Source organism: Rattus rattus, chromosome 11, assembly GCF_011064425.1.
Source record: "Rattus rattus isolate New Zealand chromosome 11, Rrattus_CSIRO_v1, whole genome shotgun sequence".
NCBI classification, from domain to species: domain Eukaryota; kingdom Metazoa; phylum Chordata; class Mammalia; order Rodentia; family Muridae; genus Rattus; species Rattus rattus.
Window position 1 is genome coordinate 28,839,336 of NC_046164.1, and position 27,725 is coordinate 28,867,060.

Sequence of the window (27,725 nt, forward strand, 5' to 3'; positions counted from 1 at the left end):
TAAGCGTTGATAAAGCAAAAGTATCAGAACAATTGATTCAATTTATTTTAAAATACTTACGTTTTCATAATTTTAAATATGCTATATTAAAGTTAGCATATTTGATCTATAAATCTACACAACTCAAGGGAAACAAGGCATAAGAACATGTATTTTGCATTAAGTTGATACTAATAAATAAAAAATACAAATGTTACATGGAAGACTAATTTTTAATTATATTCATAATTAAAGATTTATCTGAATTGAACTTGGATCTTTATAATAGCTCTGTTAGCTTGTATAAGAAGTGATTTTTTTAAGTAGAGAGAAACTAAAAGTTCTAGAATTTCTCCTTATTTTGGAGAACTTAGGAATATGTGATTTATGTTTTTATCTATATAAAGTAATCAAGACCAAGTTTATTTACATCAAGAGGTCTTATTATCTAACCTATTAATTCTCCCATATAACAGGAGTCAAAGACTTTTCCAAACTACAGATATGAAAACACTAACGTGCTTGTAAATGCAGATCTATTGTTTGCCACAGATCTTCGAGTAAACACAAAAACACAAAAATTCACTGCCCAGATGTCAAACGGCCACTTTCCAGCCCATGGGCATAATTGTTTCGCATCCAAAATGGAAAACTAGACAAAACAAACAAGACATACAACACATCCTGCTGTCTTTTACCCAGCAGAGAATAGAATTCTGCTCCTGTGATCCATTAACCTATTTACACAAGTCATTAAATGGTCAGACCATGAAACCAAATTCCCAATCTGTGTTGACACCCATAAATGTCTTTGTGACTGTATGCAGACCAGAAACAAAAGCAACACAAAACAAAAAACCTCCAATTTTTCCCTTATCTTTCCTGACTACTTTCACCTCCCAACTTCATCTGCTTTTTTTTTTTAACCCATTGAGTTCACTTCCTGTTTGTGCATAGTTGTAAGATCAACCACCATCCACTGGAGCAGGCCATGTCCCTGAAGAAAACTGACTCTCCTTCCCCCAGCAGCCATCAATTGCTGATAGCTATTCAAATAGGGGGTGAGACTTCTTGACCTTCTTCCCCTTCCATGCTGGGAGGAGATGTACGTTCTGACAATAGGTCTTAACAGGATCAGTAGAACATGATGGTAAGAAACTTCAAAAACTGTTGTAACAAATACATTATTGAAAACACAGGACAAATTATTTAGTTACCTCCTTAATTAGGGAGACATGTGTGAAATGTTATAACCAGTTCAGGGTGCCCAAGTCGTTAAAAAAAAGAAGGTAAATAAAGGCAAAGTGGCCAAGCCAGGCAGGGTTCACAGGACACAGCTAATAACTGCCTCTGTGGGTTCATAGGTGAGCCCTGCTTACCATCAGTCCATTATTTTCTACAACACGCAACACTTCAGAGTAGCTCAAAAGCAATGAGATCAGTTCATCCTGAACACCGGGCAGGTATCAGAAATATTTTCAAATCATTTCAAAATTCTGCTTAATTCTCCTTGTGAATGGAGCAAAAGAAAGTCAATGGCAATGGGAAGGGGAGGTTTAAAACCAGATCTTCATGTGGGTCCCCTAATAATTGGAGGGGGCTGTCTCTGACTCTGTTGCCTGCCCCTGAATCCCCTTCTGCTAACTCGACTGCCTGGTTGGGCCCCAGTGGGAGAGGATGCGCTCAGACCTACTGCAACTGAGTGTCCCAGGGCAGGATGGTACCAAAGGGGGCTTCCCCTTCTCTGGGGAATTTGTAAGGGTGGAACTGTTCAGGAGAGGAGGGACAGGAAGAGGGGTGCAATCAGGATGTAAAGGGAATAAATTATAAATTAATAAATAAATGGATAGATGAATAGATGAATAGATGGATGGATGGATAGATAGATAGATAGATAGATAGATAGATAGATAGATAGATAGATAGACAGACAGACAGATGAAACCAGATGTGGGCCTTACAGACAGACCAAGGCCCAGCACTGAAGCACAGCTCCTGGCCATGGTTTTTATCCCTCTGACTATACAAGTTTTCCTTATGACTGAACAGTAATGGCCCACAAGGAGGAATGCAGGTGTGGAAGGTGCCCACCATGGCCCCTTGGCACACATGCTTTTTCCAACTGCAGTAGTAAATGTAGCCTTTACATTTCTTTACAAAAGGAAATAATTTATTTGTAGAAAATTTGACTGTAAAATTCAGGAAATGACTTAAAAGAGGGAACTATTCTTGCTTACTCTTTTCAGAAATATTTTCCATTTATGAGTGATAAGTTTTGTTTTCAAATCCTTCATTTATTACAATATTGTTGATATTTAATTGATAGCAAGTTAATAAACCTTGTTTGAATATATAACCATATCTTAAATATATTTTAAAATATGATTAAACTATAAATACATATTATTTGAACAGTTTGCTAAACTCACAAATGTTTCGGCAAACCGCCGGAATGTTGCACTTATATAAATTTACATTTGGTTAGAGGTCCTAGGCATGATTGAAGCAAATTCTTAGCCTTGGCAATTATCCAAATGCCAGTAATCTGTTTTTATTTATTTAACCAATGAATTCAACATGATTTTTAGTAAGAAATTTAATCAGAGTGACAAACATGGATCTTTACTATAAATTTGTTTTCCAAACAACATTGGAATAATTTTTTAAATGCAGACAGCACATCGGTCTGTTTCTGTCTTCTGAGAAGTCATGATGTCAGTATTTCCTTAAGTTCCTGTTAATTCTATCACGCCTCCACATCACTTTTAAGGCAGACACTGGGCAGACATTGTTAAATGACTTTTTATGAGGTCATTCGCCGTGTAACTCTTGCCTTCTGCTCCAGCAACCATCACACCAGGAGACCAACAGTCAAACAAAGGCGTGTGTAATTGCAAGCTGTGATGAACACACGAGGGAAGGCATGTTTGGGCCAAACACCAGCGCCCAGTTAAGGGAACAGAATTTTTGACTAACAGAATACATTTCAGAACATTAGTATCATTATCATTATTAAATACCAGTTAGTGTAAATCCATGTAAGAGAGGGACAAATTTTGGTTTCCATTTATAATGGCTAGTCTAGGGTAGAATCCAGGAAGGCAACCCTACCCAGTTCGAAATGACAAGTAGCATGAGACTGCAGGGAGGGATTATCCAAGGATTTTTCTCTTGGTATGAGGACATCAAATTTGAGTGTATTAAAGAGATTGAAGTGCATTAGCATGTGCTTCAATTTGCTTTCATTTTCTTTGAAGGAACAAAGTCTGGGAAGATGATCAGGGTGGAGAGAGAGAAGAGAAATAAGAGAAAATAGAAAGGAAAGGAAACGCAGGCTGGAGGAAGAGAAAAGGATGGTGGGGACTGGGGAGAGGAATGAGTCCAGAAAAGGAGGACGGACTCAGAGACCATTACAATTCCTACTCCATCACTTCTCCTTCCTCCCCCTCCCTCCCCAGCTTAACACTTTAACATGTTTTATTTTATATACCTGTGGTTTCTTAGGATATACATGATGGCTTATTTTTACAAAATTTCCATAAATGTTGCTTTCTGCAAACATCCTTTCCAGTTTGGGATCCTGTTTGCTTTTCCACACAGAGTTTTATAGCCATTTATCCCAGGTAGCAGGAGGTTGCCAGTTGTTACTACATTATGCACACCACTGGGAACTGCAGAGACAGCCCAGCAGTCACGAGGACTCACAGCTTCCTCAGAGGACAGGTGTCCATTTCTTATAACCACCTTGAATTGAGGAACGACCACCCGTAACTTCCAAGAGAGGCAACACCTTCTTCTGAACTCCATAACACCTGTATACAATTACCATACTCACATGCACACATAAAACACAAACACAAACACACACACACACACACACACACACACACCACATGCACAGGCACACACACAATTTTGAAAAGAAAGGGAATAGTTCTTCTTAATTCTTTGTATGCTGGAGAACAAGTAGCTATAAGTAAAATGTCCAAGTTAAAACACAACTTTTGTTAAACTTCTTACCACAGCAAGAGCACCCATTATTTTTTTCTCACCATTATATGATGTCTAACCCCTCCCCCATAGGGATATAAACATCCGTTATTGTCACACATTAATTTGGTGGTTGGAAATAGTCTTTAATTTGTTTAATTTATAATCTCTTCATTATAGAAAAGAATATAAGTTCTAATTTCAAAATAGTACTTAATGATATCTGACCCCTCCAAAATTTACCTAATTAACAATGGCTTTATAAAAGTTAATTTTAAAAACTAATTAATTTTGCAGCTCTCATAATACACCCACCATTACAATTTGTGTTTAAGAAGAACAAAGCAAAGAGATGTGAAAATGGGATGGGGACCATGTGGAAGGGAAGAGGACAGGAAATCCATGGAGGTCAGGGGAGAGATAATCTAGCCTGCAACCAAGCTGTCCTATCATTAGATGACCATCTTCTTTATGAGTTTCAGTGGTATAGCGATATGCCGTAATGTAGAAAAGTCATATCTCCATTAAAATGCCATTAATCCACCTTTTAAACGGATAAGTGTGATTTAGTTACATCTAAATGTTTGATGTAACATCCATTGTGTCCTAGTCCAAACATAGTGGTCCTGACACCATGATGAAAATGTTTATAATACTAAAACTCAAAGGAAAGAACAGAGACTCTTAAATCATGTGTCTGAAAATGTAGACTGACCATAAATAGGAGGGTGAAAATGGTGGAAAGTTACTCCAGGGCTGATATGTGTCCCGCCATCTCCTAATTTCAGGATGTCTTCCATTATTGCTGATTCAATGGAAAATAATAATTGTACCAAAGCTGCTCTCTTTTCATAGTTCGGGAAATTTTTCAAGTGTGTGCTTTCCTTCCTTGGGTTTATTTTTTGCTCTGTTCTCTGCCTCTGTGAAACAGCTCTGTCTAGATAAGGCGGTATCTTAAATGCTTGGTGACTCCTGCATCATATCTCCCTCCCTAGAGAGAACTATTTTAGGATGACTGATCACTTCTTAGCAAACACGTCAGGCCTTGGTTCAGGGAGGGAAGAAAAACAGTCCAAGGCAATATAGACATAAACCATAAACTAACAGACACTAACAGCTCATAAGCCAGACACTAACAGCTCTGAAGAAACTCGGTTATTTACCCTACCTCTTAATTCTTACGCCTTTTTAAATGATCCTAAGGAATAGATTAGGATAATACTTATTGATTCTGCAGCTACAGCATCCCCTTGAAGGTAAAATTTTCTTTAGAATTTACTGTTACTTGTACTTCAATGTCTAGGCCCCTCTCCATTATGTATGGCTTTCTACTATGCCATTTACTCATAATATATCCAGGACAAACATGTGTGACAACTAAAATGGTGAGAAGGCGCTCTGCTTGGGAGGAGGTAGATTAGATCGTTCCTATGTCCTGAGGCATAATTTAAGGTGGCTACAAGCTAATATTGAACATCATAGAATATATAGAGCTATATGATGATAGTGATATGATTCAGGAAAATTAGAGTTGGAAGCCCATGGGAACACATGATCCGAGCTGGCTCTGTGCCCCTACCATGAGCCTATTTAATCACTCTTGCTCTCTCAGTATTTCTCTGCACACCCCACCCCCACACTGATTTGTGAACTGCTTTTCATATTTGCAAAATGGTCCATGAATCACTCTGGCCCAACAGAATTGAATAATAATGATCCCATTTAAACAACATTTCGAATATAGATAATTGTCTGAAAATGAGTGCCTGGGATTGCACAGAGAGGAGCCATTAGCATTCAACACCAAGTCTACAAAACAGAGGGAGACAAGTAGCCTGGGATCAAGAAGTTAAAAACTAATGGTTTGAGATAAAGACCCAATTTCATTATTCTGATTATGGAGAAACAGACTTCCCAGCAGCAGCATTGAAGAGGCCACCTTTTTAAAGATTGTGATCTCCGTCTTGGGTCAGAATCTACTGACTCCACACAGAAGGGTTCAGTTCTAGAATGTTTATCCTTTTGTCCTAATTTGCAGGGCTGGTTATATGGTATCACAAAGCTGTTTTATTACCTGCACCTCGTAGCACAATCTGAAATCAAGAACTGTGGTACCTCTCATTTTGGTGCATTTACTCATGACCGTGTTGGCTAAATGACCTTTGTGGTTTGATAAGAAATATTGGACTGTTTCTTTCTCTTGGTAATAGTAAATAAGAGTGTGTTGTGCCTTTTCAGTAGCAGTAAGAAAATAAATGCCAAGTGCTCTCACCAGAAAAATACATAAATAAAAGATAAGTGCTTGAGGTGACAGATATGTTAATTAGCTGGATTTAATTATTACACACTGAACTCATCACAACATTATTCTGCAGACATCTACAGCTGTAATTGGTTAATTTATCATTTAAAAATAGATATTAGTTTCTTCAAAGTCTACATTTTGGTTGGTCCAGATTTACTCTTTGACCTGCTCATACTTGTCCACCTCAACCCCTCCTCCCATTCCCTCTTTATCCCCTTGAAATTCTGCCTCTTGGACCCAGGGACAAGGTCTCCCTAGATATTGCCTATCGTCCCTTCAGGCATCCCTTCACTATCATCTCTGTAGTTTGTCACTTTTTGTGTACTCGCTGAGCTGTTCGATACCAGGTACCCCACAGTCACCACACTTGAATAGATTTCACAGAGCCCATAGCTGCCCTACTTTTCTATGATCCAGAGGAATCCACAGCAACCAAACAACAGAAAACACAGCAAACAAATCAAGGTGAGAGGTCTACACCAGGAATCACTTCACACATTGTAACTCTATATGCTTAGGTCTCAGCAAAACCAACACAAATACAACCATGACAATATCTTCTTCAGTAGTCAGCAATAGTCTCTGAAAAAAAAAAGGAATGAACTCAAAATACAATTATGAATGGTTCAAAGATATTTTTATATATTTTTATTGATTTTTTTATTTACATTTCAAAAGTTATCCCCATAAAACCCCTATCCCATCCCCTCTCCCCCTGCTTCTGTGAGTGTTGCCCCACCCACCCACTCATGCCTCCCCCCCACACCCACTGACATTACCCTACACTGGGACAGTGTAGGGACAGGACCAAGGGCTTCTCCTCCCATTGATGCCCAACAAGGCCATCCTCTGCTACATATGCAGCTGGAGCCATGGGTCTGTCCATGTGGACTCTTTGGATGGTGGTTTTGTCCTTGGAAGCTCTGGTTGGTTGGTGTTGTTGTTATTCTGGGGTTGCAAACCCCTTCAGTTCCTTCAATCCTTTCACTAACTCCTCCATTGCAGACCCTGTTCTCAGTTCAATGTTTTGCTGCTAGCATTTCCCTCTGTATTTGTCATCCTCTGGCTGAGCCTCTCAGGAGACGGCTATATCAGGCTTCTGTCACAGGTAATTCTTGGTTTCCTCAATATTGTCTAGTTTTGGTGACTGGATCCCGCAATGGGCCATTCCTTCAGTTTCCGCTCCAAACTTGGTCTCCACATACTCTCCTACAAATATTTTTGTTCCCCTCATAAGAAGGACTGAAGAATTCCCATTTTGGTCATCCTTATTCTTGAGCTTAATGTAGTCTGTGGATTGTATCTTGGGTAATTAGAGCTTTTGGCCTACTATCCACTTATCAGCGAGGGCATACCATGTGTGATTTTTTGTGAATGGGTTACCTCACTCAGGATAATAGTTTCTAGTTCCATTCATTTGCCTATAAATTTCATGAAGTCATTGTTTTTGATAGCTATTGTGTAGATGTACCACATTTTCTGTATCCATTCCTCTGTTGAAGGACATCTGGATTCTTTCCAGCTTCTGGCTATTATAAATAACGCTGCTATGAACAGAGCGGAGCATGTGTCCTTCTTGTATGTTGGAACATCTTTTGGGTATATGCCCAGGAGTGGTATAGCTGGGTCCTCAGGTAGTACAATGTCCAGTTTTCTGAGGAACCTCCAGACTGATTTCAGGATACCAGCTTGGAATCCCACCAACAAAGGAGGAGTGTTCCTCTTTCTCCACATCCTCACAGGATCTGCTGTCACCTGACTTTTTGATCTTAGCCATTCTCACTGGTGTGAGGTGGAATCTCTGGGTTGTTTTGATTTGCATTTCTCTGATAACTAAGGATATTGACCACTTCTTTAGGTGCTTCTCAGCCATTCGATATTCCTCAGCTGAGAATTCTTTGTTTAGCTCTGTAGCCCATTTTTAATAGAGTTATTTGGTTCTCTGGAGTGTAACATATTGAGTTCTTTGTATATTTTGGATATTAGCCCTCTATCAGATGTAGGATTGGTAAAGATCTTTTCCCAATCTGTTGGTTGCCGTTACAGAAGCTTTGCAGTTTTATGAGGTCCTATTTGTTGATTCTTGATCTTAAAGAATAAGCCATTGGTGTTTTGTTCAGGAAATTTTCCCCAGTGCCCATGTGTTCAAGACTCTTCCCCACTTTTTCTTCTATTAGTTTAAGGGTATCTGGTTTGATGTAGAGGTCTTTGATCCATTTGTCTTCAGCTTTGTACTGGGTGATAAGAATGGATCGATCTGCATTCTTCTACATGCTGACCTCCAGTTGAACCAGCACCATTTGTTGAAAATGCTAATCTTTTTTCCATTGGATAGTTTTAGCTCTTTTGTCAAAAATCAAGTGGCCATAGGTGTGTGGGTTCATTTCTGGGTCTTCAATTCTATTCCATTGATCTACCTGCCTGTCCCATTACTAATACCATACAGTTTTTATTACTATTGCTGTGTAATACTGCTTCAGGCTGGGGATCATGATTCCCCCAGAAGTTCTTTTATGGTTGAGGATAGTTTTTTGCTATCCTGGGCTTTTTGTTATTCCAAATGAATTTGCAAACTTCTCTTTCTAACTCTATGAAGAATTGAGTTAGAATTTTGATGGGGATTGCATTGAATCTGTAGATTGCTTTTAGTAAAAGGGTCATTTTAACTATATTAATCCTGCCAATCCATGAGCATGGGAGATCTTTCCATCTTCTGAGATCTTCTTCAATTTCTTTATTCAGAGGCTTGGAGTTCTTATCATACAGATCTTTGACTTGCTTGGTTAGAGTCACACCGAGGTATTTTATATTATCTGGGACTATTATGAAGGGTGTCGTTTCCCTAATTTCTTTCTCAGCTTGTTTCTCTTTTGTGTAGAGGAAGGCTACTGATTTATTTGCATTAATTTTATACCCAGCCACTTTGCTGAAGGTGTTTATCAGGTTTAGTAGATCTCTGGTGGAACTTTTGGGATCACTTAAATATACTATCATATCATCTGCAAATAGTGATATTTTGACTTCTTCTTTTCCAATCTGTATCCCTTTGATGTCCTTTTGTTGTCTGATTGCTCTGGCTAGAACTTCAAAAACTATCTTGAATAAGTAGGGAGAGAGTGGGCAACCTTGTCTAGTCCCTGGTTTTAGTGGGATTGCTTCAAGTTTCTCTCCATTTAGTTTAATGTTAGCAACTGGTTTGCTGTATATGGATTTTACTATGTTTAGGTATGGGCCTTGAATTCCTATTCTTTTCAGAATTTTTCATCATGAAGGGGTGTTGAATTTTGTCAAATGCCTTCTCAGCATCTAATGAAATAATCATGTGGGTTTTATCTTTCAGTTTGTTTATATAGTGGATTACATTGATGGTTTTCCATATATTAAACCATCCCTGTATGCCTGGGATGAAGCCTACTTGATCATGATGGATGATTGTTTTGATGTGCTCTTGGATTTGGTTTGCAAGAATTTTATTGAGTATTTTTGCATCGATATTCATAAGGGAAATTGGTCTGAAGTTCTTTTTCTTTGAAGGGTCTTTGTGTGGTTTAGGTATAAGAGTAATTGTGGCTTCATAGAAGGAATTTGGTAGTGCTCCATCTGTTTCAATTTTGTGGAATAGTTTGGACAGTATTGGTATGAGGTCTTCTATGAAGGTCTAATAGAATTCTGCACTGAACTCATCTGGACCTGCACTCTTTTTGGTTGGGAGACTTTTAATAACTGCTTCAGGAGTGCCCACCTGTCTGGGCAGTGAGCTCTCTCTCCCACAGGTTTTGGGAGCAGGGAGCTGTGGGCCGGGATCAACGAGGTTCGGGCTCCAGCTAAAAACTTGAAGTGTCCGGTCCGAGAGGAATTTTGCCTCTGTGTGTCCTGAGTCCACTAGGCAGGTCGCTTGGAGCAGAAAAGTTCGTCTTACCTCTGGTCCCAGGCCTGAAGTTGGTCCTCCTATTCTTTTGTTTTAAGATGAAAAAATATGTATATATATACACATGTATATATATATGTATATATGTATATATGTTAAATCCATTTGTTCATAACATCTGTTAATTTCTCTGTGTCTCTGTTTAGTTTATTTTTCCATAATCTGTCCTTTGATGAAAGTGGGGTGTTAAAGTCTCCTATATTGTTGTATAAGGGGCACAGAGTCTCCCAAAAAGGGGGAAATAGAACACACTGCTATAAAGAGATAAAGGGGACACCACAATAGAAGGATTAAGTGGAAATGTGGAGTAGAAGGCAGGGCAATGAAGGGACTATGGGAGAGGATTTTTGAAAAGCTATATGGAAACCTGCTTGCTACAGTAAAAGTTTCCTAAAATAGACATATCTGTGAAAGAAATCTAAATGGACTTACCATATAATGGGGAAAAGAATTCCCCAACTAGACATACTCTGCCATCAATTGAATCATTGGCTAGAAGAGTTCCATAGACATCATACACACACACACACACACACACACACACACACACACACACACACACACACACATCTCAGGCTACTGCAAAGACTACTGGTTGTTCTCCAGACCTGAGAGCAGGGCCTTCTCACTTAGGACAACACTTCTGCTATTGAACATAGCAAAATTGAGCCTACGCCCAACTAGAAGATTTACTCCTTCTGTCTTGTGTTCATGGTTCTAGAAGGTATATTGGAGAAAAGTAATCATCTTTATCACCCAGATATAAATCCTGAAACCTACAACAGAGATAGGTCTACAAGGAATGCTGGTACACTAGTGGCACAAATATTATGGTAGTAACAAACCAATTTTTGCCTGGATCTAAGATCCATTCTATGAGATGGAACCATACCTGACACAGATAAAATAGCCAAGACACGAGACTAGAAAAAGCCATACATGAGCCCTAGAAGAAAACTTACTATTATTCTGCAAAAGGAACTTAGCTATTAAATGGCTCTAGTGACAGTGTCAGATCAATGTCTTACTCAACCTTCATCAGAGAAGCTTCTTCCTGAAGCAAATGGTACTTAACACAGAGACTGACAACCGGACAGTGTGGCAGAGAGTGAGAAACTTTTGAGCCGTCAGTCTTAGATGGAATGTTTTTGTCAAGCCTCTCCTCCCAAGGCTCATGAATCTATGTGGAAGAGGAGGCAGAAAGAATGGAACAGTCAAAGGTGGCCGATGACTCCAAGAAAACAGTTCCTTCCAGACACAACAGTAGGGTGCACATGTGAACTCATGGAGACTATTAGAGCACACAAGACCTGTGTGAGTTCAAAACAGACAAAACCTTTTATAAAAGGTGAAATGGACATGAAATCCTACCACTGGCCAAGTAGCTATTTGAAATTAATACCGGTTAGAAAAGAGAAGATTAGTTTTCTTCAGTGGAGTGTTACTGGGTATATTTTCATGGATAGGAGTACTTGGCCAACAGAAGAGACTTTGCATGATATTTTTGGTTGTTTTGTCTTGTTTCTGTTCTTTTGTTCTATTTTGTTTTATTATTTTTGTTTTACTGCTTTATTATTTATTACCCATTTATTTTACTTATTTTGTTTGTTTTGATCTTTAATTTTTGGGTTTTGTTTTATGTTGCATTTTTGAGAAAGGGAAAACAAGAAAGCATGAAGTTCGCAAGGCGTGTGGAAGTGAGGAGATTCTGGGAGCTGATGGAGAGGAAAGAGTGATCAAAATATATTTGTATACAGATTCTTTAATTTAAAAAGAAACTAAAGAATAAACAAAGAAATTATATACATAAGACAGGAACCACTTCTGGACAAAAAAAAAAAAAAAAAAAAACAAGAAAGCAACTGGGCCCTCAGGCTGGTCCCCATTGAAAGCTCGATTTCTTTGTCATGCAGTTAGACTGTGCAACTGAGTGTGTCCACACATAGGAGATGCTTCCCTATGAACCCAGTGAAAACCAATGGGACTCAAGATGAGGACACAAATGGCAAAGCTAAGAAAAAAAGCCTAAACAAAGCCACTAACTTCACTTTTTCTTGGTTAAGTTAAAAATCACTAATTATGATAGCAATACACCTAAAAAATATATTTATCAACTTCCCAGCAGCTTATTAGAGGAAATATTTCTGACAAATGGGTTATGAAAACAGTTGAGGCTACTTTTCAGAAAACTTGAAGATTGTGTTTGCTGAAAAAAAAAAAGCAAAAGTCCCATCCATTTTTTTTTACTAGAATGTATAGATATCTGATGGATAATAAAACCAGGATAAGAGAAGATAGGGACATAGCTCAGTCATCAAAGAGCTTACTATCCAAGCACAAAAACCTGAGTTTGATCACCAAAATTTAAAAAGTCTGACATGGTGGTGTGTGCTTATATCCGAGCATGAAGGTAGTGGAGATAAGTGGGTCTCTGGGGTTTGATGCCTAGCTGTCAGCAGTGTAAGCTCCAGGCCAAATGAAAGACCTTGTCTCAAACAAAGAAAGGTAGGCAATATCTGAGAAATAACACCCTAGGTTGATTTCTGGATTCCATACACACATGCTTACACACACACAGACCAACCACATGTGCCCTCACACAAACTTATACACATAAGCATTCGCAGGTGTATGCACACAAATGCACACTTATGCACAAACACACACATGCAATCACACACAAGATGAAAGGCTGTCCTCTCTGCCTTACTTTTGTGTCTGTCCTCTTTGTCACCTCAATCTTTGAGTTATACTGCATAGTTGTCAATCATTTCAGAAATGGTTGCCCAAAACTGTAATACAGGATCAGCTTGGGCCATTGCCCACAGAAACAAATGCATATGGGTTCTCCTCTGCCCTTGTATTTCCCATCAATTCCAGCACTGAAAGTTCTTTAGGTTTGTCAAGTTCTGGACACAGATCATGCCAGCTACAAATTATCAATTGCCAAAAGGAACTGACCACACATTGCCCACAAAGCAAGGCTAAGAGACATATGCACAGAAAGAAAAATGTCTTTCAAAATTGTGCCATGACCCATGAACAACTACTAAATTTTAGCCTGAAAAAAATCATTAGAAAGCTAACACTCTTCAAGTGAGTACACGGGTCACCTCTAGATAGTACTGGCTTAGAGATTAGCTAGGGTCACCATCCCAATAGAAGAGCCTTGCCTCTCTTCATAAATATGTGACTATGTCTCCTTTCAACTGTTTCTATGCCCTAATAGCCTACCACATATTACCACTAATAGTGTCTTGCAGCAAAACTAAAAATAATGTTGGCATAAATGGATGGTTGAGTGTTATTAACTGCTATACCCATACTTACCATAACCCAGATTCCTGGGAGGTCCTCTTACCTTTCATATTTATCATTAGTCACACAGAATTACTACTGCTTAGGGGAATGCTAAAATTATGATAAGCTTTATGTATATTTCCCATGCTATAACAGAAATTTTACTGTCCAAATCCTCTCTCCTTAGAGTCATCTGGGCTAAATAGAACATCTAGAGAGGCTAGCTTGACTGGATCTCAATATCCATAACATCACCCATAGACCCTGAACTTGGAGCAATTCTACATCCCATCAGGTGTCAGTCTCTTTAAGTTTTGATATTGGGGGATGCCAACCATGTAAATAGGGGCATCTTTCAAAATTGTGCCAGGAGCCATGAACACCTACCAAATTTTAACGTTTAAGTAAGGAACTAAGTCTGGTAGTCAGAACATTGTCTTGCCCTGGAATGTCATGGAATTCTCAATGGCTGAGAGTGTATTGCCTGATACAATGAAGGAGACTTTACAAAGGGAACCCAATGGAAGCATGAGGGTCCTTAAAGATTGAAGCAGAATATCAGAGATTGTGAAGACAAGAGAAGAGAAGGGGAGTTGGAGGTAATTTGCATTGAAAGTGGAAGAAAGGCTGTATGAGCCAAGGAATGCAGAGGGCCTCTGGAAAATGGAAAAGACCAGGAAATCAATTCTTCCTCATGGCCTCTAGAACAGGCATGCTCTGATTCCAGGACTGCCTTTTCAATTTATGAGGAAACTGAATTCAGGGGGAAATCCTTGGGATCTACGAAGGTGATCTTAGTGAAGACTTCTAGTCATGGGAGATATAGACCTTTAATCTGATATGTTCTGAAACCAAGCAAGGCTTTCAATGGTGGGACATCAACCCAGCCACAAAAACCTTCGACCTATAATTTGTCACACCTGAAAGATGTGCTAGGGCAAAGGTGGCATAGAACTTGTATGTGGGAGTGGCCACCAATGACTGCAAAAAATAAAAATGTATTACCTTCATGTGTTGGATGTGTTTGGGAGGGATGGTGTGTGTGTGTGCGCAGGTGCGTGTACATGTACAAACAAACCAGTGCCACAGTGCATGTGTGGACATCAGAGGACAACTTTGGGGAGCTGATTCTCTTCTTCCATCCTGACTTTTATGAATCAAATTCAGATTTCAGGCTTGCATAGGAAGCAATCTTAACAGCCGAACCTTTTTGTCAGCCCCAGTTTCATGATTGCTGACCTCCAGAATCTTAAAGTAAATTTGCGTTGTTTTCAGCCACTAACTAAATGGCTGTTTGTCATGGTAGCAATGAAAACAGTCCACAGTGCTCAGTACAGTGTTTGCCACATGCTGTCCTATAGCCATATGCTATTACCTCAACCACTCTGAGTCTATAGGTCTAGGAGGTAACAGTTGATTAAACCAACAGTCTCCTATACGTGTAAATTTAGTGTCTTCCCCCAGGGTGAGAAGCTGCCTAAATGACATGTGTAGTTTTTCCAACTCCAGTGTGGAAACATAAAAGGTCTGCTCTCAATGAACTGGCTTAGTCAAAAACAACTCTCTTATTAGATCTTGTTATAGGAGACAGTCCCATTAATGCTGTCACAACAGGAAATTTAGTCCTAACAACATAGCAGTCTTATCACTACTCCTCCCAAACACCCTCCCAGTCATGTATACCCATTAAGCTACTTATGGGCTGACACTTCCTGGATAGAGTTTTGTCAGCATCGAGAACCATGCCAGCCTCAGACATTAGAGATGATTTGCAGGTCCAGTGGTACCTAAGGTCAATGGCTGTGCAGTTTAAACCTTAATGAATAGAGACGACAGCAGCAGCGTTCCTGCCCTGGGACCACAGTTTTAACAGCCCACTGCAGTTTCTGACCTAACCTTCAGAAAGTCAATAAATTAGATTATAATGTAAGCTGTTCTAAATGCCTTTGAAAGAACAGATGAATGCTCTGCTCTCGAGAAGCCACCTCTGGGAAATTTGTCTTTAGAAGAATGGCTAGTTAATGCTGTTGCCTGTAGCTGGGTTTTCCCTATTGTTCTATGATTCACTCTCTGCCAATGATAATATTTCCACACACAAAGAAGATGAATACCTTCAGTGCGGAACAGTAGAGACAGAATTTTTAAAAGAAACAATAAAACTTTGAAGCCCTTAATCAATCCAGTTCTGTGATCTTTGATATCTTTAATTCCATGAAATGTTCGTAGGATCATCTTGCTTCATTCGAAATGAGTACATTGCCAGAAGGGTGTGAATTAATTGTAATGGTGGTTCACTGCTTCCAGCCATCCTATTAGACAAGAAAGAAAAATGGAGACATGAGGAGCAATCATTCTTAGAGATGTTCACTGGTGCCTCTCATTCAGAGACAGAAGAGCCAAATAGTTCTGCCTGGGGACATCTCTCTTTTTGTTGATGGTCTTGTGGATTTCTGCTGAGCCATTTTTCCCTTTGCCAATTGCTCATACCCTGAGTACTATATCTAGAAATGCCAAATCCTTAGCATCAAAGTTCAACTTTCCACTGTATATGTTTCTCCAGACTAAAGCCTAGATATGGGATCACCTGTTTGTGCCCAATCTCTGTTTGAGTTCCAGTATTCTCTCTCTTCTTAAAGAACCTAATGAGTATCTGTGGGCTATATTAGTATTTTTGTGGCCTTCCTCTAGCTCCTACTAAATAATTTTGAGAGTGTCTCCACCTAGTCCAAGTTGGATTCATGAAATACTTCAGGGAGTTTGAGAATTAGAAGACAGACAACCCAAGACACAGGCGATTTTATGTCAGGGAATTCCAGGAGCTACCCTTCCATGGGTTGCTTCCCTTGCCAAACTTATTAATAATTTCTCTTTACATCACAGTAGACTATGTGAGGGGGAGCAGCCAAGGGACTCAAGCAATAAGAGTACACATCACAGAATCTAGGTCAAGCCTTAGTTAGTATAGTATGTGGACTGTGGTGACGAAATCAATTTTATGACAAGTATTGATGAATGAATTAATCATAACAGATGAGTCAATTCGGTAACTCTTTGCAAAATTTGGAGTTTTAATCATCAGCCCTGAAAGCATACATACAAGTAACATTATGAGCAGGTTGTATATATGTATTTACATACATATACATCCATTCATGTAGCAACAATTAATGGACTTGAAAGAAAGCAAGAAGAGGTAGGTGGGAGGGGTTGGAGGGAAGAAATGGGAAAGCATGCAATCACACTACAATTTCAAAAAAGAAAATAATTTTAAAATTCGACAAAAATGGATTGGTACTAAGGGAGACTCAGAACCCAAATCCTTGTCACATATTATCCTTGCTTTCAAATGTCTGTTCCCTTTTAAAAGTGTGTCACATGTAAGCTTACAAGGCGATTTAATACTAACGACTATGGTTTTTCACTTATACTGCATCGACTGAAGTTTCCTACGAGATTTCATTTTATTAAAGTTTTTAATCAGAGGAGAAATGTCCAAAAGCACTCGTTCACAGAGATTCTTGACCTCATCAATGGTATTTTTGAACAGGTGACAGCTTCGGTGTTCTGGAACGCTGTCCTGTCACTAGCAACAACACCAGCTTCCATTAAACTTGATTCTAGTATCAAATTCCAGTCCAAACATAATAATCAAAAGTGTACTAAGACATTGCCAAATGTCCCTGGTGAGATAAAATCCTACCCAGGGGGAAAAAAAACCACATTGTTTCTGAGTTGTGGAGTATGGGAAGAGTATGAGAAATTCCCAGTGTGGAAAAAAATTTCAAAACATCTTCAAGATCAAGAATCGACAAATGGGATCTCATAAACAAAAGTTATCTAAGAATACAGTAAATGGGAAAAGATTTCAATCAAGTAGTTTTCCAAATTTGAAGAAGTTGTGCAAGGCAAATAACCCTATTAAAAAATGGGTTCAAAAACAAAGATTTGACATCTGTGGCTGAGAAACACCTAAAGAAATGTTTTTATCATAAGAAATGCAATCAAAACAACCCTCATTTGGAGAATAGCTAAGATTCATACAGCAAATATTATTGTTGGTGGGGGGGCTGCAGTAAATTCATTTTGTTTAATTTTTGGGCATATACCCAAAAGATGCCCCAACATAAAAAAAGATCCATATGTTCATCATATTTATATAGCACAAAGAACCCAGATTTGTATAAATTATCTACAATGTGCTCAGCTATCAAAAAAATGACTTGAAATTGTAGGCAAATGGTTGGAACTACCTCCATCCTGAGTCCCCACAAAAGACATATTATGTACTAACAAGACAGAAAATGCTTCCTAGATGCCTAGAACAAATGAAACTCAAGTGTTTTCCTCAGCCCACCATCACAAATACAGAGCTTTGCCAAGCAGGAAACCACTTGAGAACAGGACCCCTTTATCAGAAAAGAACTGGAAGAGCAAGGTATATACAGCAATGCCAACCAACCAGAGTTTCCAGGGACTAAGCCACTACCCAAAGACTATACATGGGCTGACCCTGGACTCTGACCTCGTAGGTTGCAATGAATATCCTAGTAAGAGCACCAGTGGAAGGAGAAGCCCTGGGTCCTGCTAAGACTGAACCCCAGTGAACTAGACTGTTGGGGGAGGGCAAATGGGGGGAGGGGGGGAGGGGAACACCCATAAGGAAGGAAGGGATGTTTGAAACCGGGGAATAACATTCAAATGTATATAAAAATACTCAAGTTATGTTTGCCAAATGTTATCTAAGAATACATAAATGAAATTTCAACAAGTGTTTTAGTATTTATTGTGCAACTTAAAAAAAAAAAATCTGTGCTTAAAAAAAAAAAAAATTAATGTTGCATAAAATTTTGTTTAATTTTTCAAAAAAAAAAAAAAAAAAAACAACAAAGCTGTGATGAGTCATTACCTCCACATGTCCCCTAATATTATAACAAGACAGAAAACTTCTATTGCCTGGTAGTAACTGTGTTTTCCTACAGCCCACCATCACAGGGAGCTTTAAATTGTTTATAGAAATGCAGGTATAAACAAAACTACTCTGCTGATGGTCATTAAATGGCTGTGTGTCTATAATGCTACCCGTCATTATCTTAGAAGGTTCTCCTTTAACTCATAAAGGTAAGCTTACTGTAAAACAAAAGGCAATACTACATCGATGGAAGTTTCGTATATTTTGTGTTTCTCACTCTCGAACGACAAAGGGGCCAGCCCAAGTGATAAAACTATACCACCTACACCATCTATGCCACCAGAGTTTTGCTACAACTGTCTACAATATTCATCCATCACAAACAATGAAGTCTCGGAATGTGCCCTGATGTTGAGACATGCCTGTGTTTTATATATGCATATATATATGTAAATGCAAGTACATGATGTTGGATGTTGGAAAACACCTATGTTTTATATTATAACTGATTATACACTAATATATATACATGCATAGTATGCTCTTATACTTTATGCAGTATATATGTGTGTATACTGAATATTTTATTATAGTAAGTTAAGAACATCATGTACAAAATTAAACAATAGGAAACAACATAAATGCCCACCAGTGAAAGGTAAAGTAAATAAATTACATCATTTCCATACAAATTAATGTATAATAGCAAAAGGTTCATTTTTGTAGGAACGGCTTATTATTTATTGTTATAGAAACTTTGTGGTTTGAACTACTATGGAAGAGACCTTCCCTTACTAAAAGGTTAGCTGTTCTTCTGTTTGCAAAAGAATTTTTAAATATATATATTAATTGTTTCTAGTTTGTTCTTTATTGCTAATGACAAAAAGACACTTAGCCTGCACATACCTACTAAGGCTTATTTATAACATAAAAGAAACTTAGAGTTAAAGCTGCGTCTTTTGAGATATTTAAATCATCCTTACACTTTGTAGAGAACTGTGTCTTTTAAAAAGTATTTTTTTTTCAATTCCAAAGTGGTATCAAAAGATTATGAAGAGTAGAGTAGCCATTTGAATTTCAGTTACTCTCAGACTCTACAGTCCAGGAAGACAGCCTACGGGAAAAATGCAGGGATGAGGGAAGTCCAGGTAGAACATCTAGAGAGAGGGTGCAAGATTTACCACCAACACCTAAAGTTGATGGGAATAAACTTGGACTCCAGGACAGTGTTTTCTCACTCTATATACAAAACCTGTTAAGCGGGAATATGTCAGAGTTTGGGAAGTGGATCTGAGAATCCATGTAAGGGTTGTTAAGTTTCATAAGACGCGAGAGACTGATTTCATTGCTTCTCTTATACTGGGTTGCATGGGGAAAGAAGGTTGATCTTTGATGCGTAGTAAAGTTTCCCCCATTCACAAATTCAGCAGACACTGATGAAACATTGTCAAGATTTGAGTGAATATTAGAAGTGGTGTGACACATAACAGGTATATAAATAGCAACTTCTATATGAGCAACATCTGTTAGGTACAAAAGTCTGAGAAAATAATTATGTATAAATTAAATATTTTCATCTACACAGTAGTCCTAGATAGTGGATTGATTGATTTATGAGGACACTATGTTGCAGTAAATATTTAAAAAGATGTGAACCTTTTATCCTGTGCTAGCGTCGCCACCCATAGGGACCTCATGTCACTGTGGGGTATCTTTATCTCAGCGACTCCACACTGCCCTCAAGTACTCTCAGACCCAGGCAATCATGGCACCTTGCCACGCTGGTCCCCAGAGTTAGTTCCGGCACCAGAGGGCCATATGGAACTAACTATAATTCATCTCTGGTTAGTATCTCTCCCAGTGGCTCTCTACTAGCTGTGAACTCTCTGGTTCCAGCTACCTGGTAAAATCAAGACTCAGCAAACTGCAATCCAACAATCAGATTTATATGTTAAATTCTCAATCCACAGTGCAGCCACACAATAAACTCACAAGCAATTGATAAAGATATAAACCTCCCACCTAGACAAGATAAATTCACCTATAGAAATCTATCCCTTAAGAAATATTCATAACAACCTGTATCTATGTAGTGATGCATGGCGAGGATCATTTACATCTGCCTCATGTTGCCTCTGTGCTCCTTTCTACCTCTCCCTTTCCTTCTAAAACTTTGTTCCCACCTCCCTTTTTTCTCGTCCAATGACAGGCCTCATTTTATCTTGTGTCTGCCTTCACCTGCATAAAGACATCAACCTACACTTCACCCTTTCTGTCTAATTAACAAAAAATCTTTTCTTTCAAATGTAAGCTGAGCACAACTATTATCATTTTGTGATTTACGAAGTATAAAATATATCTAACACCCAAGTGTTTATCAGTTAAACAGAACATTTAGTTATCTATTCCAGCTTAAGAAAGGCTTAAAAATCTATGTTATGTCCTGGCTAGCTTGTATACTATCTGATAACTATCCAATTAAATATATATTCTCAAAGTTGAACAGCCTGGGTAGGCCATGAGACTATTAACTAGTTTCAACCCCATCAGAAATCTGAGAACAACCAATTTTATCTGAAAATATAAAAAGCCTAACATGGCTTCCAGAACTGAGGCAGATTGAAGAGACAACTGTCTGCCGGTTCAGTCCCCTGTTGGAAACAGAAGAACATCAGTTTTCAGCCTTCTGACCAGGGATCTGACAGACCTCAGTGACACGGGAATAAAGATTAGCTCATTCTGTCTCGGCAGAACTAAGCTGTCCTAACCTGTAAATTGTGTCCTCTTGAGGACAGTGCAGATCTGTAGGAGAAACAGGCAATTTCTGCCCAGTGGCCACGGAGCCACAATGTACCTCACCTGGAGGTAGAGATGCTCAGCTGCTTTTTCTGTCCACAAATGGGGAGCTGTTAGGAGCAGCTATGTCTCAACAAGTGAGTAGATAACAGTAAATGTCACATTCTGAGGATCTCTGACATTTTTTGAAAACTAACTATGTAAGTAATCTGGACTGTTGACTGTTAACTATCCTAATAAATTATCTTGAAAGCACTCTAACAATAAACTTAGAGCCAGGAAGTTGCTATCTGGCCCTTAACTCACATGTTTAATCATCTCAGATTAGTTTTTTAATAGCAGTAAAGGACTGGGTATAAGCCTTGAATACTTAAATGTGTTAAGGTTCACGCCTTTTTAATACTTACCACAAATGTCAAACCAGCGTGTTAGTCAAGAATCCACTAAAAACTCAAGATTTTTCAGCCTGAGAAAGTTTTATTTTCTAAGAGGGGGGCCTAGCGCCATGTTGAGTCACGTGATGTCACAAGCGTGGGATAAAAGGTTACCTTTTCTGTAATATTTACCGCTACAGCACTGAGTCTAATGGAGCTCATTTAGGCCACCTGAGCTCACACCATTAATGAATATAAAAGTGAAAGTTAACCCGAACTACAAAGTTTTCTACAGCTGTACTGTGATGTCTTTGTAATGAATTAATTACATTAATAATGGATAAAATAAAATATCATCAAATTCAACATCACACTAAAAATTTTTTCATCGGAAATAAGTACGATTTATTTCAAGAATAGGGGGGTTGTTGGACATATACAAATCAAAGCGTAGGATACCTTCATCAACAGGATGAAGAACAAAACCTAATGATCTTCCCAAAAGATGCAGGAGAAATTCTATACATTTTCACAACAAAGACTTTCAATACCTAGGCATAAAAGAAACTTACCTCACTGTAACAAAGACTGAAAAACTCAAAGCTGGCCTCATAATCAGTAGATGTTGAGCTCAAAGCCAAAGAATCACATTTTCTGACATCAAATTATAATACAATTTTAAAATAAACAAAAAATCTAAGAGTGTCCTTGAAAACAAGCACATAAATGAGTAGGACCAGAGTTCCCAGATATAAAGACATAGCTACAGTCAGCTGACCAACAAAGGCACCAAGAACATACAAAGAGAAGAGATGGTCTCTTCAACAAATTTGGTTTTAAATACTAAATAACCGCATCCAAAATGTTCCAGCAAATTCAGAGACTAGCTCAAAATATATAAAATAAACCAAAAGTCAGTCAAAGATTCAAACATAGAAAAGGAAGTACCAACAGGACACAAGGGGAAAGTGTGGCATTGAACTTGGTAATAGCCATAAAACAAAAATTCCAGACAACAAAAGCAAAATCAAACACTTTGGATTAATACAAACTAAAAAATAATAATAATAATCAACTCATAATAGGAGAAAATGCTTGCAATCTATGTATTTTATAGATGGTTAATACCCAAAATAACAATCCCAACAAAAATATAATTATCTCTATTATAAAATGTACAAAAGCTCCAATAAAAAAAAACATTAGAGTCAACAGACATATACTCAACAATTCTAAGCATAGTACAAATCAGAACTGCAAAGTGGTAGCATATAACACCTGAGGGCTACAACTTAAAAAGGAAAAAAGTGAGTGCGTCAAATGAGCAAAGCACAGAGAGCCTATCATTGTTTGTGCTTCTCTTGCTCAGTGTAATTTTTGGTAACTTACCAGCCATTTTTTATTGTTCCATGTGAATTTTAAAATTGTTTCTTCTATTTTTGTAAAGATAAGCGACTGGCTAAAAGGGTAAGTTTAATGACATGCATATCCGACTGCAATAAAATCTTTGAAAAGATATCAATTGGCATTTTGGCAGATATAGAGAGAATACTTTGTCATTCATTTTGAGAACACTAAGTCTGACTGAGGAGCATGGTCCCCAATTATTTGTCTTTTCAGCTTTTCTTCATGAAGGTTTTATAGTTTTCAGCATACAGGTCTTTCTTCTCCAATGCTAAGTCAAATCCTACGTATCTTGTTGCTTGAGTAAACAGAAGTCTTCTCCTAATTTTCTTTTTGGAGATTCTGTGTTGGTGTATTATACAGACAACACCATTGATTTTTCACACTCATTTTGTATCCTGTCGGTTTGTGTGATCCATATTCCAGCTTCAATACTTTTTTTTTGGTGAACTCTTCACTCTGTCTGTCTATATGGGAAGACCATCTACAACCAATATAATGTTACTTATTCCCTTCTAACATGAGGCTAGGACTGCTAATCTGTGTGCAATTAATCTGTGTGTAACAGTATTGGACATCTTTGCTTTGTTCCAGACCTTAGAAGTAGAGATTTTGATTTCTCTGCATCTCCTGAGATGATCATGTGGGTTTTCTTTTGTCATTATGGTGTAGTATGTTAATTAATCTTGCCTTTGACATTCTTTCATTGACATCATAATAATTTTTAATGTTTGGCTGACTATTTTGTAAACATTTGCACATTAGAATAGTTATGCTGTGTATTACACCATCTAATCATTTTAATGAATTGTTAAATTTGGTCTAATGCAGGGAGTTAAATTAAATATTCATAAGAAATACTGACTTAAAGTTTTCTTTTCTGTTCTATGCCTTTGATTACTTTAGGAATTGAAGGGTACATACCTCATAAAGTATGTGTGTGCTTTGTTGTATTATACACCAACACAGAAACAGAGTGTGTGCTCTTCTGATTTTTGAAAGAGATTGAGAAGAGTTAGCACCAAATTCTCTTTGAGTGTAGCCATATGGTCCTGATTCCTTTTTGTTAAAGTTTTGATCACTAATCTAAACTCCACACTTTGCAATACTCACATTTTGTTTCTCCTTGAATTTGCAACTCTCTAGAAATGTATCCATTTCTATCTCTTTATCTAGGTTTTCTACTCTACTGCTGTACATTTATGGTGGTCTCCTAGGAACTTCTAAATTTTCAACCATTTAGTAACCATGATTTGGGACTAGAAGGCTTAGAAATAAAATTTCACCACCTAAAACGTTTAATTTACACTTGCTTGTTGGATGGTCTCTGTGTGTCCGTGAAAAGTTCCCACTTATATCATGTCGTTCTCTCTCACCTTGTAGGATCACAACCACTGCAGCTTGCATGATGGATCTGCGAAGATACCCTCTGGATGAGCAAAACTGCACCTTGGAGATCGAAAGTTGTGAGTTACTTGCAAAGGGGATGAGAAAGAGGGATGTTTGCTTGACCCAATTAAATCCAATCCTTCTCTGAGTTAATTGGCACTGGAATATTTTTAGCAGCCACCTTTTCAAGAAATTCACAATCAGTGGCATTTTCCCTAGTATTGATGGTTCAAGGGTCATTTCAGTGACATTATCTCTTTAGCCAATTAAGGAAAGTCTGTTTATTTTAATTCATAAATTTATAAAGTCATGCCTTCTTCACCTTCTCTCCTAACTTTCCAGTATTCAAACTTCAGTGGATGAGAAAAGAAAACATTTACTCATCTGTTAACCTGAAGGATTGTAAATGGTATTTAGAACACTGTGAGAGCACTGGGTTAAAGGTGTGTTTTTATTAGTGAAAAATACATAACCATAAATCACACTTCAGTGGACTCATGCTTTAGGTCAAAGCATTAATGTTTTCCATGGCTGTGGGCTGATTTTGGTCTGCATTATAAGGATGTTTTTCATTAATTGTTTTCTTCATAACATGAACACATTAATTACTAAGATCTAACCTGACAAGCTACCCTTGTGCCGTTGTTTTCTGGCCTTCAACCAGTGGGCATTTGAGCCCATGTGGAGAGTAGAGACAGATGATTTATTGATTTTGAGAGTCATGAAAATATACCAAAGTTCCTTCTATTACTCACTCAAAAGTGAGAAACCAGCAGATACGTATTTTGGGTGTCTAAAATACTTCCTAGAGCTAAATGCCAAGAAGGAAAGGGAAATGAAAAACTGCCAGCTAGCCTGACAGTATTATTGAAGAATAAATTGTTTCTTGACTGTCCTATTAAACAGTTACGTCAACTTTGTAGTATCATTACATAGAAGTAAAACTGTCCCTATAGAGATAGTCCTAGGTTTTAACATGGTCATCATCCTACTACCAGTGGAATGAATAAGAAAATTAGAAATTCTCTTCAATTAATAGTTTAATGTTAAAGATCATAAAGAACCTGGTAAATACTAAAAGGCATTACTTATGAAAGTGTTAGTGGTGACTTGGTTTGCACACCAAAATCACCAAATTGGAAATATAAACATGATAATTCATTAATGACAGATAATACTTTATAAATAAAACATAACTTTGGTTCAGTAAATGAATTGGTACCTTTAACACTGGGGTAGAAATAGGAGAATAGCTGAGAGCCTGGTGACAGATACGGATTCCAGTCACCTTTGACTATCTGTCCACTGATTTTTGTGACTTTCTTAAACTTTGGCTTCTTTTGGAAAATGTTGTGTTCTGAAACTGTCAGAAGAGATTCTAAGATTCTTGGCATTCATCACTCGATTAAGGAGCAATGAATTTTGCAAAGAACTTGAATTGATTCTGTATTAAAATTTATCAGCATATTCTCTCAAAATTCATATTTTCTACAATGCATAGTGAGTTTTTCTACTTTGTAGATTGACATTTTTCTAAAGATAGCATATTTCTTTATTCAAACAGGAAAGTATGTAACCTTTCAACCCATTCATCATACTATGTAATGATCAAAATAATAAATAAGTCATGTAGGATGTCATACAGGTGAAGGCAGGTACAAGATAGAACGAGGCCTGTCATTGGATGAGAAGGAAGGATGGGCAGGAGAAAAGTTTGAGGGAAGAGGAGGAGACTGGAACGGAAGGAGACTGGAGAGAGGAAGCCATCGAGAGAACATGGAGACAGATGTGTATTTACAGGTTGTTATGAATATTCTTAAAGGATGGATGTGTATAGGGGTTTGTATGTTTAGGTAGGCAATTTTATCAATAGGATCAGAGGTTATTGTGTTGTGTGTTCTTTCTTGTGGCCATTTAAGTTTAAGAGAGTATGTGGCAGCTGCCACAGAATCGAGATGTATATTTATGGCATGGTGGCAGCCTGCCTTGGGAACTGGATGGGCGGAGAGGTTGCTGCCAGGCTCAGAGAAAGGCCATCGGCCGTGTGATATGGGATGGAGCAAAGCAGGTGAGTGGCTTTGCTGACTAAGATTAAGATATCTACCAGATACCTTGGGGCACTGTGGTGCCAGATCTAGTGGGGACAAAAGACACCATTTTATTTTTAATAATTTTACAGCAACAAAGAGAAATTAAATATTGCCTAAATAGGATCTGTAGAAGCAGGGACGTGATAGAAACTAAAACCTAAACAAGAACTGAGCCCATTGCATTCTGTGTTAAGCGAACAGCACAGAACCATAGGACACCTCTCTAATAAAAGCATTGTAACAACATCTGAGCGTTACAGTATCTAAGATGCAAAGAACTGAGCTAACCAAAGGCAGGGACTATGGAGGGATGGGAAGTCAAACCCAGGTACTTTTACAAGCCCAGTTCTACTTCACTACAGACCTCTGCCATAAACAGGTGAGGAGGGAAGCAGGCTCCATGACTGTTACAGCTGCTCTCAGCACGGACAGGAACCCAGCAAAGGCAAGACCGGTCTAGATTTCCCAATATTGTCTCTGCCAAAGGTCAGAACTGATCCTAGAAACTGAAGCAGAATTTGGCTCCTAGGTCAAGTGCCAAATATTTGTAGCTGAAAGGGAGGCTAGGATATCTTACAGAGTCAGCAAACTGAGCAGTCCTTGATTCCATTGAAGACACGTCCACATTATCACCCAGAAGGCTCAGTGCTGTGTAGCTCTACAGTATGCTTAAAATGTTTTTATCTTAACTGTTGACTATCAGATGTAAAGAAATGTAAAATATTAAGAATAAAACTATTATGTCGTGCAGGAAAAGATGCCAAAAATATGGAGTCTATATTTATTTGCTGACTTTTGCTTGCTTTGCTTGTTCTTAACCTTAATACTGGTTATTCCTTTGTGGTTTTTAACTCTCCATAAACAACTGTGGCATTTTATGAAATAGCTCCTCCCCTATTGATAACATGTTGGACTACAGCTCAGCTTAGTGAGTCTAATGTCAGTTAGATCATAAGAATTATAAAGTAGACATTGCTCAATATAAGATTGAGCTAATCAAACTTTTCGGTGACTAACCAAGTGGGAACATTGCCTACATTTCAGAATTTACTCGTTTGTATGTGCATCCCATTAAGGCTGGGATAATGCTTTCCTTGGTTGGGTCCTTTGAGACAAATTAAAGACATTTTGCTTACTTTTTCTTAATTTTATAATGATATTTATGTACAAAAAACTTACCAATGCACATTTAACCCAGTTTAGTGGGGAGGTTTTTTGTTTTTTGTTTTTTGGTTTTTTTTTTTTTAAGATTTGTTATATA

At 38.0% G+C, this 27,725-nt stretch overlaps 1 protein-coding gene across 1 annotated transcript in view; it reads left to right on the forward strand.

Moving 5' to 3' along the window:
* The window catches only part of Gabrb1 (gamma-aminobutyric acid type A receptor subunit beta1), a 422,689-nt gene that overhangs the window by 304,290 nt on the left and 90,674 nt on the right, over positions 1-27,725 (forward strand). Inside the window, exon 5 of the mRNA XM_032916107.1 lies at positions 24,369-24,451. Within this exon, the coding sequence (XP_032771998.1) occupies positions 24,369-24,451 (83 nt within the window). The remainder of the gene's footprint in view (positions 1-24,368; positions 24,452-27,725) is intronic.